This window comes from Odocoileus virginianus, chromosome 29 (genome assembly GCF_023699985.2).
Source record: "Odocoileus virginianus isolate 20LAN1187 ecotype Illinois chromosome 29, Ovbor_1.2, whole genome shotgun sequence".
NCBI lineage: Eukaryota > Metazoa > Chordata > Mammalia > Artiodactyla > Cervidae > Odocoileus > Odocoileus virginianus.
The window spans coordinates 18,477,715-18,494,625 of NC_069702.1; the positions used below are offsets into that span (position 1 = coordinate 18,477,715).

General features: G+C 41.6%; 1 protein-coding gene across 1 annotated transcript in view; it reads left to right on the forward strand.

The window, feature by feature from the left end:
• Positions 1–12,528, forward strand: part of LOC110136879 (placenta associated 8) — a 31,713-nt gene extending 19,185 nt beyond the window's left edge. Inside the window, exons 2-5 of the mRNA XM_020892864.2 lie at positions 195–345; positions 2,200–2,324; positions 8,399–8,517; positions 12,244–12,528. Of these exons, the coding sequence (XP_020748523.1) occupies positions 225–345; positions 2,200–2,324; positions 8,399–8,503 (351 nt within the window). The 5' untranslated portion in view covers positions 195–224 and the 3' untranslated portion in view covers positions 8,504–8,517; positions 12,244–12,528. The remainder of the gene's footprint in view (positions 1–194; positions 346–2,199; positions 2,325–8,398; positions 8,518–12,243) is intronic.
• Positions 12,529–16,911: the final 4,383 nt, after the last annotated feature.

The window sequence follows — 16,911 nt, forward strand, 5'->3', positions numbered from 1 at the left end:
AACTGCAAGAGAGGCATCTGTTCCTTTAACCGATTCAGTGAATCCCTTCCTCCAGGAGCCTCTGTAGAAATAGGTTCTTCAAAGACCAGCCAGCAACTTGATCTAACCTTCCTCACTTGCCTGGGAGTCAGAGTCCCTGAAAACAGGCTTCCAAGAGCAATCTCCAGATACTGACACCAGGTTTTTCCTTTCAGACCACAGCCGCTTAAGAACCTGCATCGAAAATGCAAGCTGCATCTGCTCCAGTGGTCATTGTAACTCAGCCCGGAGTTGGAAGCGGTCCAGCACCTCAAAACTCCAACTGGCAGACGGGCATGTGTGATTGTTTCAGCGACTGCGGTGTCTGTAAGTGCTGGGGAGACCTGTAACTGACTCAGAAGTGAATTTTAACATTGTTGTTGTCCAGTCTCTAAGTTGTATACAACTCTTTGTGACCCATGGACTGTACCATGCCAGGGTACTCTGTCCTCCACAGTTTCCCCGAGTTTACTCATATCTTTCATTTCTCCCTTATGGTGTAATAAAAGTTCTCCTCTCATTCCAAGATACCCTGCATGTCAGGCAATGCTTTGCTAACAGAAAAATCCTGTACTGATTGTAGGTTCATTCTTCTTCACCCTCCAAAGGATAGTCTTACTCCTAAAAAAGTTCTGGAGTTAAGATAACTGTAAAAAAAAAAAAAAAGGCAATGATTTGAATAATGAACAGGCTTGGCCTAATATAAATAAACCATACATTATATTAGAAGAGATGTTTAAAGTTTAACTTGATTAAAAAGAAAAAAGACTGCTTTTGTTACACATCAATTAAACTCACTACAGTTACACTGTGCCCCATACACAAGGGTTCATTTTCATCCATGGTTTCAGCATGAGCTCACATAAGCATTATTTTAATTTATACATTTAGGATTGTTATACAGAGAAGAATAAAGAATTCTGAAGGCAATTAACTGCTCAGTGAGTAAAATATCTCTAACTCTTCTTCATTTTCTGTTTTGTTTCATTTTATGAGATCTAAGTATACCTGAGAGAAGAAAAGTTCGGGGTAAGATGTGCATGTCAGAGAGACCCAATGCTTAGTTCTCAACACCAAGCAAGAAACAAACAAACCTGCCTACAAAATAAAAAATAAAACAAATTTTACTCAGAGGTTTTTTGTTCATTTGTTCCTTTCTTTCACCTGTTTCAAATCTACCCAGTGTTCTGAGACAGGGAAGGAAAACCTATTAACCTTTAACTTGGCAGAGGAATTAAAATTTGGAATGGAGTTAATAATTACATTGAAAATCATAGAGGGAAAGAATCACCTGGGACATGGAGCCACTGAACTTGTTGATTTGCTCTCCTTGTCCTGCTGCATGAGCCGGGCTGGTCACTTGCACTTCTCAGGACATTAGTTCAACAGCTGCAAATCATAGTGATCATGAAACCACAACAATAAAACCTTCTAAAGAGAATATTCTAATCCTCCAAACCCTAGTATTGTTATTTGAATAAGTGAGTTACAAGTTCTAATATGAGCTTAAAACCTTCACATAGAATTTCTTAAATCATAGATCTGACCAAATCATTCTCCCTTCTTAAAAATTTCAGAAGTTCTTCATGATTTCTGTGACCCCCTCTGAACACTCATACTTCCAAATCGTCCGGTCTCCACCCTGCCTTGGATCCAGCTTCATCCCCGTTCTGCCGCATCCCTGGTTCCAGCCACGTTATGTGAATCCAGCCATTGCTAAGACAAACCAAGTTATCTAAAGAGGCTCTTTCCCCTTTCCTTAATCTATAAAACTCCTAGTCATCATTCCATATTCAGATCAAGCAGCAGCATCTTCCCAGAGCACTGGAGGCCCCGTTTCTGTGAGTGACACCTTGCTTCTTGAGTAGGTTCCTGTTGGAGAACTTTTCACATTATTTGACCTCACTCCTGGACTTCAGACGGAGGCATTGTGGGTAGTGAGGATAACCTCTGGAATGGGGCCAGGTTTCAGTGAGTCATCCAGTACATGGAAGAAGGCAGTACTGGGGGGCCGAGGGGAGCTGATGTGATGTTGAACAGGAGCAGTGAGGAGGGCCATGGCAGCCGACTATGTGAGAAAGGCCCCAGGGCTTGGAACTGCCATCCATGAGCACACCCTAACTCTCAACCGTGGTGGAGGGCAGAATGCAGTAATTCCTACCTCTGTTTTCACGCATCCAGGTCTCTGCGGCACATTTTGCTTCATGTGTCTTGCGTGTCAAGTTGCAGCTGACATGAATGAATGCTGTCTGTGCGGAGCAACTGTCGCAATGAGGACCCTCTACAGGACTCGATACGGCATTCCGGTGAATCTTTTACAATCTTGTATCATTCGAATATGCACCCGCATTCAAAATAATTGTGATAAACGTGGAGGCCCTTTGATGGTATCTGTCAACTGAATTGGGGCTTCCCAGGTGGTGCTAGTGGTAAAGAAAGAGGGAGATGCAGGAGACGTAAGAGACATGGGTTCAGTCCCTGGGTGGGAAAGATCCCCTGGAGGAGGACATGCCCACAGGCATCAGCTAAATTTGGTTGGTAGGAGTTTCCTGGCATGTACAACCTGGCATGTGCATTCTGTTATTGTAGCAATAAATCCTCTGGTTATATGACCTCCTTCCACATCTCTGTGAAAACCATAGAAAACAAACAACTCTCATATTTGCAATGTATGTCATACAACGGAAGAGGATTGTTCAGAGTCATGCCCGTACTATGCCCCAAGTACATTACATGTTATATCACGAAAACCTCGCACCATCTCTGTAAAGTAAGTAGATCTACCACATTTAAAGATGAGAAAAGTTTCAAAAGGTAGAATAACTCAGGCAAAGATATGCACTAGTCGAAAAGGAGTCATTCCTCAACTCTAACTTTTCATGCCTGCACATTCCATTACACCGTGCTAAGTCACTTCAGTCACGTCTGACTCTCTGTGGCCCAGTGCACTGTAGCCCACCAAGGGCTCTGTCCACGGGATTCTGTCCATGGGATTCTCCAGGCAAGAATACTGGAGTGGGTTGCCATGCCCTCCTCCAGGGGATCTTCCTGACCCAAGACTCGAACCAGCATCTCTTATGTTTCCTGCATCGGCAGGAAGGTTCTTAAGCACTAGTGCCACCTGGGATGCCCCCTTCATTACACCATAAGCTTCACTTATGTAGCAGAAGGTTTTAGTGCTCTCCAGAAACAGAACCAAAAGGAGACAGAGATGATATGAATATAGATATATAAAGAGAGCAAGAAATTTTAAGGAATTGCCTTATATCATTGTGGGGACTGGTAAGTCCAAAAAGCAAGACAGGCTGACAGGCTGGGAAGAGTTGCAGTGTCCAAAGGCAGCCTGCTGGCAGAATTCCTTCTTGTTTAAGGGAGATCGCTCTTTCTCTATTAAGGCCTTCAAAAATTAGGTGAGGCCCACCCACATTCTGGATGGTTGCTCTAAGTTTACTGATTTAAGCATTAATTTCATCTGAAATATTACCCTCAAAGAAACATCCAGAATAGCATTTGACTGAATATGTGGGTACTATGGCCTAGCCAAGTTGACATATAAAATTAACCATCACAGAACAAATAAATAGAATATTTAAGGAGCTAATTTTACTCCATTGAAACTATTTTTTTGCTTAAAACATTTGTTAGTTTTTTAATCATAAAAATATTACAGGTATAGGTAATTTTATGACAAATTCAAACACAGAGATATATAAAATAAAAAGTGAAAATCTAACTGCTTTATGCCCAATTCCACTATTCAGTGATAAAAATTTTATTAATATCAATAATTTGGTGTGCATCCTCCTATAAGGCTTTACCTCTTAGTGGTAAAGAATCTGCCTGCCAATGCAGGAAACACAAGAGACACCAGTTTGATCCCTGGACTGGGAATATCCCCTGGAATAGGAAATGGCAACCCATTCTAGTAACCTTGCCTGGGAAATTCTATGGGCAGAGGAGCTTGGTGGGCTATATAGTCCACGGGGTCACAAAGAGTCAGACACAACTGAGCATTCAGTCTTTGGGCTTTTGTTCTCCTCTAAGGCATATAAATAGATAGATAGATTAGATGCAGCTACAACTATAGCTGTAGACTAGACATATGTGGTTTGGGATTTGCAGGGCTCTTTATTTTGTTTTTATGTTTTAAATGAGTTCATATTATATTGTAACCTGTTTTTTTCCACTTAATGTATGGTAGACCCCCTTTATGTCCATAATATAGATTCTTTTTCATGTCTGCATAGTATTCCATCATATAGATTATTTACTTAATCACTTTCTTATTGATGAAACCTTAAGTAATGCTGCAGTTGTACACAGCATTTTGTACACACTGGTATTTTTGTAGGATAGTATACTGTTAATAGATTTGATTGATAGATCACAGGATATGCACATTCAAAATCTGAAAGGTACTATCTACTCACATACTTTTGTAATCTTTCCTTCTTTACTCCCCGCTTCTTCCCAAAGTAACCACCAATATGCTTTCTGTCACTGTAGATTAGTTTTCATTTTCTACCATTTTATATAACAGAACTACATAGTGTGTGGGCTTCCCTGGTAGTTCAGCTGGTAAAGAATCCGCCCACAGTGCACGAGATTCCAGTTCAATTCCTGGGTCAGGAAGATCAGCTGAAGAAGGGATAAGCTACCCACTCCAGTATTCTTGGGCTTTACCTGTGGCTCAGCTGGTAAAGAATCTGCCTGCAATGCGGAAGGCTTGGATCAATCCCTGGGTTGGGAAGATCCCCTGGAGGAGGAAACAGCTACCCTCTCCAGTATCTTGGCCTGGAGAATTCCATGGACTGTATAGTCCATGGGGCTGTTAAGAGTTGGACAGGACTGAACGACTCACTTTTCACCATACAGTGTACTATTTTATGCAGCGTCTTTCACTCAGTATGATTTTTTGAGGATTCATCAAATTGTTGTGTACACTTAAAGTGTGTTAGGAAGGCAGATCTCATGCTGAGTATTTTTAACCCCCAAAAAATTAGAAAAAAAAAAAGAAAATATTTGAATGGCAAATAAGTACATAAGAAGATGTTCAACATCATCAGTCACTAGAGAAATGCAAATGAAAACCATAGTGAGGTACTGCCGTATGTCTATTGGGACAGCTAAAATAAACAGACTAACTCACACCAAGTGTTAGCTTATATGGAGGAACCGAAACCCTCATGCACTGATGGTTGGAGTGTAAAATATAGTTTCTTAAAAAGTTAAACATACATCTACTTTTTGGCCCAGCCATTCTGCTCCTAGATATCTACCCTGCAAAAATATATATCCATACCAAGACTAGTACACAAATATTTAGAGTAGTTTTGCTTGCAATAGCCAAAAACTAAAAAAACAACCCAAATGTCCCCCAGCAGGTGAATGAATAAACAAATTGTGGTCTATCTATCCATGTAATAGTATACTACTCAACAATAAAAGGGAATGAACTATTGATACACACAATTTGGATGAATCTCAAAATAAATATAATATTAAGTTGTGGGTAAAAATTTCAGGATCATCACTAAAAGGATAAAAATTGGTTGTGGAACATCTGAAACTACTAAAAGGGGACTTCTCTAATGGTCCAGTGGTTAAGACTTCACTTTTCAACATAGGGTGGGGCATTCAATCCCTGCTCAAGGAGCCAAGATCCCACATGTCTCAAGGCCAAAGAAACAAAACATGAAACAATGAAGCAATAATGTAACATGAAGCAATAATGTAACAAATTCAATAAAGGCTTTAAAAATGGTCCCCATCCAAAAAAAATCTTAAAAAAAAAAATTACTGCTAAAGGGAACAAAGGGCTTCCCTAGTGGCTCAGAGGGTAAAGAAACTGCCTGAGATGCGGAAGACCTGGGTTCAATCCCTGGGCTGGGAAGATCCCCTGGAGGAGAGCATGGCAACACACTCCAGTATTCTTGCCTGGAGAATCCCCATGGACAGAGTAAACTGGCAGGCTACAGTCCATGGGGTCGCAAAGAGTCGGACACGACTGAGCGACTAAGCATAGCACAGCAAAGGGAACAAAAGGAACCAGGAAAGGTCTATTCAGCCAAAAAAAAAAAAAGAAGTAGGAAAAATTAACATTTGATGAATAGGAAACATAAAACAATTTGCCAGTCTCATCGGTGGGAATGATTTAGATGTCTCCACTGTGCTAAAATGTCTTTACTTCTTAATATTTCTCTTAGTGCTTTTGTGGTGAGTCCTTGAGAGCCTGCCCTCTTATGCAATGGGTGAATAGCTCCCCACTTATCTCACCCCTCTTCTTTGCTGGGGCCCCAAAGCCCACATGAGGGTTGTCCGTTAAACTGCTCTGCACTGTGTCCCAGGCAAGGCCACAGCTGGCAGTTCTGGGCTGGCCCAGCCACAAAAGCTGGCTTCAGTTAACCTCCCACCTTTCATTCCCCAGCCTGTTCCTTCCTCCTTTCTGATCTCACAGGTTTTGGTTTGGGGTTTATCTAATGCGGTGCCCCTGACTATGTTAAGTTTCATGTTCCTGAGTTCTGTTTTACTTTTCTCCATCAACATAATCCCATCTGCTTCTTTTTTTTTTTTTTTCAAAAATTTCTGAAGATTTCTGGCTCACTAAGTTCCCCCAGCCCTATTTTCTAGTGCGGCTTGAATGTTATTTAACAAAGCTCTGCAAGCACATAGCTGTTAAAATTATCTAATTTACAAGGTTTTTTGAGAAAAATAATAGTCCCCAAACTTCTATTCCCCATTTCCTCTTTCCCAGAGCTGTTTACCTCCATATCTCCAAATTGTAGACTTGTATTGCTACCTTTTGACTGTTCAGTTGGGGGCGTTGTCTATGGGTCTCCCATCATGGAAGATGAGAATTTAGTTCTGTTTTCTCCCCCTTCTGCACCACGGACATGCACCCTACCCCTACCCCACTCCCTCCAATATGTGAAGTGAAAGTTGCTCAGTCTTGTCCAATTCTTTGCCACCCCATGGACTATACAGTCCATGGAGTGCTCGCTTTGGCAGCACATATACTATACAGTCCATGGAATTCTCTAGGCCAGAATATCGGAGTAGGTAGCATTTCCCTTCTCCAGGGGACCTTCCCAATCCAGGGATCGAACCCAGGTCTCCCACATTGTAGGTGGATTCTTTACCAGCTGAGCCACAAGGGAAGCCCCCCTCCAATATGATTATATATAATTTTGGCTAAGTCCATATTTAGCATTTACATTAGGACACCTATATTTGCTCTTCAGAGCTGAGTTGAATTGTGTAATGAACAATGATTGCCTTTTCTACTAAACTTAGTTTTTCCTACTATTAATAACTCTTGACTTTTTCATTAGGGGTTTTCCATTTACTTACAAGTAATCCAATCCCAAACTCTTTCCAGTTTTCTAAATCTCTTCCCTAAACATCAGACAGACATTCTAGCATCTTCATCTTCTTGATGAAATCACTCCGTGACCTGCTACCCTTTGAACCAGTTTTCCATTCCTCATGCGCTGTTTCCGCCCTGCCATCTCCATCATCTTGACCTGGGGATTCCTTTAACCAGTCCCGCATGTTAGGTTCTGGTTTCTTATACCCCACATCCTCTTCTTTCTTAGTTTACTTCTTCATTCTGGTGGGGGCACCCTCTAGGAGCTTCCTGATACAGGGAAAGGGTATAGGAGAAAAGAATTTTGAGATTTTACTTCCTGAAACTGTTTGTTTTACCTTCCTTTGATAGTTTGTTGGATCTTTTCTTTTTTTTTCCCAATCTTTCACCTCTCTCTAATCTTTTACCTCTTTTGCCTCATGGACCCTTTTTCCTTTTTAAATTTTATGTATTTACTTTTTTTGGCTGTGTTGGGTCTTTGTTCCTGCGAAGGCTTTTCTCTAGTTGCGGCACACGGGGGCTATGCAGTGTGTGGGCTTCTCGCTGCAGTAGCTTCTCTTGTTGCAGGGCACCGGCTCTAGAGAGCATGGACTTCAGTAGTTGCGGCACATGGACTCAGTAATTGCAGCTCCTGGGGTCCAGAGTGTGGCCTTGATAGCAACTAACAGGGGCTTAGTTGCTCCATAGCATGTAGGATCTTCCCAGACCAGGGATCCAACCTGGGTCTTCTGCATCGGCAGGTGGATTCTTTACCACTGAACCACCAGGGAAGCCCCTGGTTGGATTTCTTCTATTTTCAGCATTACAAAGTGCAGGAAAACATTTGATGTGATAAACAGAGACAGGAGTTATGTGGATAAATCAGCTAACATTTTCCTGAATGTATCCATCCCAACTTCAAATTCAAAGCATCAGCGCCTTCTGCTGCTCTTCAAAATGTCCTGAAATCCCACGAGCCTTTGTTTCCACATAGGTGGGTTTTTACATTTCTGTTTCTTTTCTGTTTTCCAACAGGGATCCATTTGTGACGACTACATGGTGACCCTCTGCTGTCCTCTGTGCTCTCTTTGCCAAATCAAGAGAGACATCAACAGAAGGAGAGCCAATCGCACTTTCTGAAAAAGGGATCAATGGTAAGTCCCGGAATCTGTGAATGTTTAGAAGTGTAATTAAGGGCTCTGTAAACAAAGTATTATTTCGAACAATAATTCAATAATAGCAGTTCTTTAAGCCTTTCAAATGTTATCTTAATAGAAAGATAGATTTTGATTTCTTCTTATGAAGAAGATAGCTGTACTGGCTTGTTCAAGCTACTATAACAAAACGGCCTGAACAGGTTAAACATCAGGAACTTATGTCTCACAGTTCTAGATGGTGGCAAGTCCAAGACCAAGGTGTGAGCCAGTTCAGGTTCTTGGCAAGGGTGCTCTTCTTAGCTTGCAGCTGGCTACCTTTTTGCTGTGTCTTCAAAGACTAGAGAAAGTGTTTTGGTCTTTCCTCTTATGAGGATAGTAATCCCATCATGGGGACCTCACCTTCATGATCTCATCTAAACCTTATTAACTCCCAAAGGCTCCATCTCCTAATACCATCACATTGGGGTTTGGGGTTTCAATATCCCTGTTTGGGGAGCGGTACACAAACATTCAGTTCATAACTCTATATTTTGAAACTGTATTTTTATAAATAAAGGATGACTTTTCTAGACTTCTCAGAATTCTAGTGGTCTATTAATGAAACACCACTTGCAAAAGCATATATAAATAAATATATATATATATAAAATACAAGAGTGTGGTGAGATACAAAAGTAGTGAATACATGCTCCCTCCTGATACAAACAAACTGACAAAAGAAACTGGTAAATAATTATGAAGTAGTACTGAAAGTGAAAATTATGTTACATAAATTTGGATTGATTGTGGCATAAAGCATATCAATACTTGAGGTGAGGTTAAACAGAAAAGTCTTATTGGAGATGGTAGACTTTGAAAGAGGTGGAATACTATATAGAATATTTGGAAATGTTATGTAGAATGTCATCATCTGAAATTCAATCAAGTTATTTTTCAACTCATTCTTCCAAGATTCTCAGAATTAGCTATCGAGGATGTAGTAAAGTAGAAAGCAACATGATTTTGATGATCTTCTATAGAACATATCTTGAGTATGGGAAGAAAACATTAATTTTCCCATTCTTTGCAAAAATTCCACTTCCTTTCTCAAGTGAATGAGAACTCTGTATAGGTTAACAAACAACTCTTGGAAGGTACATTTTTAAATATTCATGTGTGTAGCACATAATGTCTCAAGTACCTAGTACCGTGTGGGACACTGTTAGGATTTGGGGGAACAAAAGGAAATAAGTTGGTCCTCTTGTCCTCTTGTCCTTTGAGACTTTATACTCCAAAAAACAGCATTAATAAAATGTAAACTTTGACCAATGCCTTTAGACAAAGTGCTATTTTATGCTCAGAGGTAGAAAAGATGATATTCTGTGAGATGTACAAGTGAAAGTTTCTTGAAAGAAGTGGTTTTTGATTCTGAAGAGGAAGTGAGCATCAGGGTCTCAAGAGGAAATATGTGGCACCCAAGCTGTGAGAAGAGAAGGATTTAATGAAACCAGCTGCAGGGTGGGCGGGAGGAGACAGGAGGTGGGAACCATGACCAGCCCTGGGCCCCTGGAGGAGGGGAGGGAGCAGTGACTAGAATCCCAAAGGAGAAAGCTGTATGATAGCTGCCCTGAGCGGACCTGAGCAGCCCAGGGCAGCCCTTCAGGAAGTGGTCACCAGGGAAGGCGCCCTGACCTCACATTCTGACGTCCTTCTGGGCTTCCTGTTGGCTGAACCCACCAGGGAGGCAGAGACAAGGATGGTGTTGCTAGGGTACCCAGGTCAGCCTCCCAGGGCACAGCGCAGGGTGGACAAGGGTAGAAATAGAGCAGATGGGACCAACAGAAGATTTCTGACTCAAGATGGGAATCTGATGAATAGAAATGGGTGTTGCCTCTCAACAGCAGCATGAGTGGAACTATGTGCTGTGCTATGCTAAGGCGTTCTGTCATGTCTGATTCTTTGCAACCCTACAGAACGTAGACCACCAGGCTCCTCTGTCCATGGGATTCCCCCGGCAAGAATACTGGAGTGGGCTGCCATGCTCTCTCCAGGGGATCTTCCCAGCCCAGGGATTGAACCTACGTCTCCTACGGCTGCTGCACTGCAGATGGATGCTTTCCGGTTGAGCCTCCAGGGAAGCCCAATGAAACTACAGAGGCAAAAAGAGGAAAAAACATATTTATGAGTTTAGGTTCCTCTTGGCAGGAACACATAAGGGGGAAAATAATGAGAAATGAAATATTTTACTGCAGTGTCATGAATACTAGGCTAATGACCTGGGCTTTTATTTGGTAAGCACTGGGGAGTTATTTGGGGGCTTCCCAGGTGGCCCTAGTGGTAAAGAATCTGCCTGCCAACGCAGGAGACATAAAGAGACACAGTCCCTGGGTCAGGAAGACCCCCTGGAGGAGGGCATGGCAACCCACTCCAGTATTCTTGCCCGGGGAATACCATGGACAGAGGAGTCTGGTGGGCTGCCGTCCATAGGGTCGCAAAGAGTCGAACACGACTAAACCAACTTATCATTCAGGCAGGGGAATTATTTTAGGTTGTGAGTAAAGGAGTAACATATGGAGGGTTATGTTTTAGAAAAATTAACCTGGTAATGGTATGTACACAGACTGGACAGGGAAAGGTCAGAAGCAGAGGTGGCCGTACATCATTTCAACACTGTTTAAATAAACACATGAGACAATTTGGATAAAATATTAAGAGCTATCCACACATACATAAATCCTGGCATCTGAGCTTTTTTTTTTTTTAACTTCAAGGAAATTATCTCTCTGAATTTTTAAGCTGGTTTGATGTAAAATATCTTGGTGGTCCTGACTCTCGCTCATCAGCTTGGACCCTATGTTATTCATTGACAATAAAACTTTACATATCCAAATATCTGTAATGGGAGAATCAAAAGATACAGATTAAAGAATAATGTGATTTATGTTAAAAACAGACTGAGGCAAAGAGGTGTAAGAACCAACTAAAAAGGGAGAATAGACAGATTTCCCAGAAGTACAGAATTTTACATAATTAATGAAGATATGCCTCCTGTAAGGAAAGAAAGCATTATTCCCACCTCTTAAGTATGGTTTGCATAGCGACTTTCAAAGTGTACAGTATGAAAAGGGGAAGAGGGGGCGGGAATAACCTTGGAAGACTAACCAAGTGGAAAAACCGGACAAAATTACCTTAGCCAGTTATCATCATCGGTGGTGTCCTGTTGATAGCATGTACCCCTAAAATGATGTGATGAAACTGGCACTTTACCTCTGTGGTCTTCTCTCGACACCCCACAACTCCAGTCTAACCATCAGAAAAACATCAGACAAAAAAACTGAGGCCCATTCTGCAAAATACAAAAATTAAGGCAGATTCTCCTCAAAACTGTCAAGGTCATCAGAAACAAGAAATGTGCTGTCACGGTTTAGAGGAGCTTAAGGAAACTTAATGAGGAGAGGTAATATGCTATCTGAATGGGATCTTGGAACAGCACAGGGACATTATGTAAAAACTGAGCAATCTGAATAAAGGACAGTCTTTGATTAATAATCTATCAACATTGGTTCATTAGTTGTGATACACCTACCATAGTAAGATGCTAGCCAGTAGGGAAACTGGTGCAGTTATCTGGGAACTCTCTTTGTAACTTTTCTATAAATCTAAAATGATTCTAAAATTAAATCTTTATTAAAAATTAAAAAGCAGATTGAGAAAATTTGACCTTATTTTTTGTGTCCCTCGTAGGTGAAGAGCTCCTTTCTCCCCCTTTCTTCTGTGGTCGCTCTCCTGACCCGGTGAAGAGCTCAACACCTCTTCAGCTTTTCCACTTTCTGCAATTGAAATATAATTGACATTTTTAATCATAATCAGTGGGGTTTAAAAAAAACTGAACTTTTATTTCAAAGGAGTGTTATCCCTTAGTTTTGCCAAATGGTCCAGCGTAGTTTCTCCTTGCGATTAAGTTTTCCAGCTTATAAATTCTGTATTACATTTTAAAATATGATCAAATAAAAGATTTTACAAGCATGATTCTTTACAGTTCTTTGCTCTCAATAAAATGTCTTCCTGTCATTTGTCAATTCCAAGGGCCGATATCATAATTTCATTCTTATAGTTTGTTTTCCTAACAGGAGATTTTGGTCCACAGCAATTCAGCTCTCTTTCATCTAAGAAGTTTAAGAGAGAGAGAGAAAGACTACAGACAACTATTCTAAGTCAGTGGTCCCTAACCGTTTTGAACCAGGGACCAGTTCCGTGGAAGACAATTTTGCCGTGAATGGGGGCCGGGGGTAGGGGTGGGGTGGGGTGGGGCCGGTGGAGGAGAGAGAGGGAAGGATGGTTTCTGGATGATTCAAGCATATTACATTTACTGTGCACTTTGTTTCTATTATTATTACATCAGCTCCAGGTCATCAGGCATTACATTCCAGAGGGTGGGGACCCCTGCTCTAAGACACTTACAGTACATTTAACCAACGCTTTCCCTCCTTTTCGTGTTATTTACAAGCATTATTAATGCTGACAAAGCAACAATGCACTAGTTCTGCTTCCCAACTGCATACTTGATGGTTTCATTGTTGTGTTATTGATTTTCTCTTTTGCATATGAGGTATCAAAGCAAGTAATAAAAATTCAATTGTCAAATTTAATATGATTCAATTTTGGTTAAATACTGATAGACAAACGTGTGAAGCAATCATTTCTTTTTTTCCCATTTCTTGTCCTGTTTATCCTCTGCAACATTTTGCCCTGCTGAAAATCTCACTTCCTAATTTCCTTTCTTTCTCCCCCTACACTTCTGAGTCCATTTCATCTGTTGGGGTGGAGAGTGGGGGAAGGCAACCTTCAGACCAGTAGAAATATTATAAGTAAAAACATCTATTAGTAGAAATATCTACTGTAAGTAGGTATTTCACTATAAGTATATTGTGAAATTTCAGTGAGAAAAAATGTAAAACCACCTGGAACTTAATAGGCACTCAAACTTGAGTCCTTGCCCCCTTTCTTCACTTGCCTTATAGATGTAGGTGTTTTGCCAAGTTCTATCCTGGGTCCACTCCTATCACACCTCATAGTCTTCTTGCCGCTGCTGCTAAGTCACTTCAGTCGTGTCCAGCTCTGTGTGACCCCATGGACTGCAGCCCACCAGGCTCCGCCGTCCCTGGGATTCTCCAGGCAAGAACACTGGAATGAGTTGCCATTTCCTTCTCCAGTGCGTGACAGTGAAAAGTGAAAGTGAAGTCGCTCAGTCATATCCAACCGACTCTTAGCGACCCATGGACTGCAGCCTATCAGGTTCCTCTGTCCATGGGAGTTTCCAGGCAAGAGGACTGGAGTGGGGTGCCATCGCCTTCTCCGCATAGTCTTCTTGCTGCTGCTGCTGCCGCTAAGTCGCTTCAGTCGTGTCCAGCTCTGTGCGACCCCATAGGCAGCAGCCCACCAGGCTCTGCCGCCCCTAGGATTCTCCATACAAGAACACTGGAGTGGGTTGCCATTTCCTTCTTAAAATCATCTACTCTCATAGCTTCAAATGCCTCCCTTATACCAAGGAAGACTGCATTTCTAGTTTCTTCCATACTATTGATCTTCAGAATGTCTCTTCCACTGCCTGCAAAACAAGTGCTTCTTGGTGTTCCCCTACCCATTCTCTATCCAACAGGTCAAACGATTTCACTACCCAGGTTTTCAAGGTAATAAATCTAGATACCGTTGAAACCTGAATTGTCTCATCACACCCTTCTCCCTTCTCCTCACATCTACTCAGACACCAACTTCTGTCACTTAAACTCCACTTGATAACCCTAGTGGATGATCTGCTTTACTTGTTCCTATATCCACAGTGCCTAGAAAAATGCCTGACATCTAGTAGATACATACGCAAATCGCTTTGGCCACCTAATACCAAGAACTGACCCACTGGAAAAGGCCCTGATGCTGGGAAAGATTGAGGGCAGAAGAAGGGACGACAGAGGATGAGATGGTTGGATGGCATCACCGACTCAATGGACATGAGTTTGAGCAGCCTCCGGGAACTGGTGATGGACAGGGAAGCCTGGCGTGCTGCAGTCCATGGGGTCACAGAGTCAGACACGACTGAGCGACTGAACTGAAGAGATCAATTATTGAATGAATTACTCTGTCCTCTCCTCTTTGTCTCCACTGCCAAGAATGTAGTCCAAGCCCACATTACGTCTTTTGAGATTCATGTTTATAGCTCCTGAGTTAGTTTCTCAGCCTCTAGTAACTCCAGCTCCCATTGCTTTCTCCCCAGTCCATCCTGTACACTGCTTGCCTTGAGAAAATTGTAAATATCCTAAAAAAAATTTCCCTGATCTTTCACGACCTCAATCTACCTCTTTAGCCTATTCTCCCACCATGTTTTCACTCTCCAAATTTCCTGTTTTCCCTACTTCAAACACACATACTTATTTCAAATTTCCAATTCCAAATGCTCATTGCTTATATATAAGCAATTGACCTTTAAAACATAGCTATCCGGTTGTGCTGGGTCTTAGTTGCAGCACTCAGGATCCTCACCGCGGCACACAGGATCTATCACTGCACTGTGTGGGCTTCTCTAGTTGTGGCACCGAGCTCAGTAGTTGCAGCATGTAGGCTTAGTTGCCCCACGACACATGGGATCTTAGTTCCTGGACCAGGAATCAAACCTGCAACCCTGCATTGGAAGGCAGATTCATAACCACTGGACCACCAGGGAAGTCCTGAAAGCTACTGACTTTTGTATATTAATCTCGTATCCTGCAACTTGGCTATAACTGCTTATTAGTTGCAAGAATTTTTTCTTCTGGTTCCTTGAGATTTTCTACATAATCATGTCAACTGTGAACAGAGATAGTTTTATTTCTTCCTTCCCAGTTCAGTTCAGTTGAGTTGTTCAGTTGTGTCCGACTCTTTGCGACCCCATGGACTGCAGCACGCCAAGCTTTTCTGTCTATCACCAACTCCCAGAGCTTGCTCAAACTCATGTCCATCGAGTTGGTGATGCCATCCAATCATCTCATCCTCTGTCGTCCCCTTCTCTTCCTGCCTTCAATCTTTCCCAGCATCAGGGTCTTTTCCAAGGAGTCACTTCTATGCATCAGGTGGTCAAAGTATTGGAGTTTCAGCTTCAGCATCAGTCCTTCCAATGAATATTCAGGACTCATTTCCTTTAGGATCGACTGGTTTGATCTCCTTGCAGTCCAAGGGACTCTCAAGAGTTTTCTCCAACACCACAGTTCAAAAGCATTAATTCTTTGGCACTTTCTTTATGGTCCAAATCTCACACCCATACATGACTACTGGACATTTGACTATATGGACATTTGTCAGCAAAGTAACATCTCCATTTTTAAATATGCTGTCTGGGTTGGTCATAGCTTTTCTTGCAAGGAGCAAACGTCTTTAATTTCATAGCTGCAGTCACCATCTGCAGCCAATCTGTATTTAAAGGTTAACTTTCTTTTCTGGTCTTACGGCATCACCCAGGACTATAATGCAATGTTCAATAAGACTGGTGAGGGAATTCCCTGGTAGTCCAGTAGTTAGGACTCTGTTTTCAGTGCCAAGGGTGCAGGTTCAATAACTGGTGAGGGATTCCACAAGCCCTCGGGCACAGCCAAAAATATAGGAGTGGTGAGAGTGGACAGCTTTGCCTTATTCCTGATCTGAGGGGAAAGAATCTAGCAATCTAGTTTCTCACCATTATGAAGTTAGCTGTGGGGGTTTTGTACATATTACTTATTAAATTGAGGAAATTCCTCTGTATTCCTAGCTTGTTGAAATTTTTTATCATGAATAGGTGTTGGGTTGTTTTTTTTTTTTTTCCATTTATTTTTATTAGTTGGAGGCTAATTACTTTACATCATTGCAGTGGTTTTTGTCATACACTGAAATGAATTAGCCATGGATTTACATGTATTCCCCGTCCCGGTCCCCCCTCCCACCTCCCTCTCCACCCGATCCCTCTGGGTCTTCCCAGTGCACCAGGCCCGAGCACTTGTCTCATGCACCCAACAGGTGTTGGGTTTTATAAAAATGCTTTTTCTCTATTTATTGATATGACCAAAGAACTTTTCTTCCACAGCTTATAGATGTGATGAGCTACATTAATTGATTTTTTAATGTTGAACCAATTTATACACATGGAATAAATCTCACTTGGTCACGGCATCTTTTTGTATTGCTGGATTTTTGTATTGCTGGATTTGTATTGCTGGATTTGACTCGCTAATGTTTTGTTAAGAATTTTTACATCTATGTTCATGATAGATACAGAACTGCAGTTTTCCTTTCTTGTAATATCTTTATCTGGCTTTGGTGGAAGGATGATGCTTGCCTTTAAAAAAAATGAATGAAGAAGTGTTCTCTATGCTTCTATTTTCTGAGATTGTAGAGAATTGGTGTGATTTC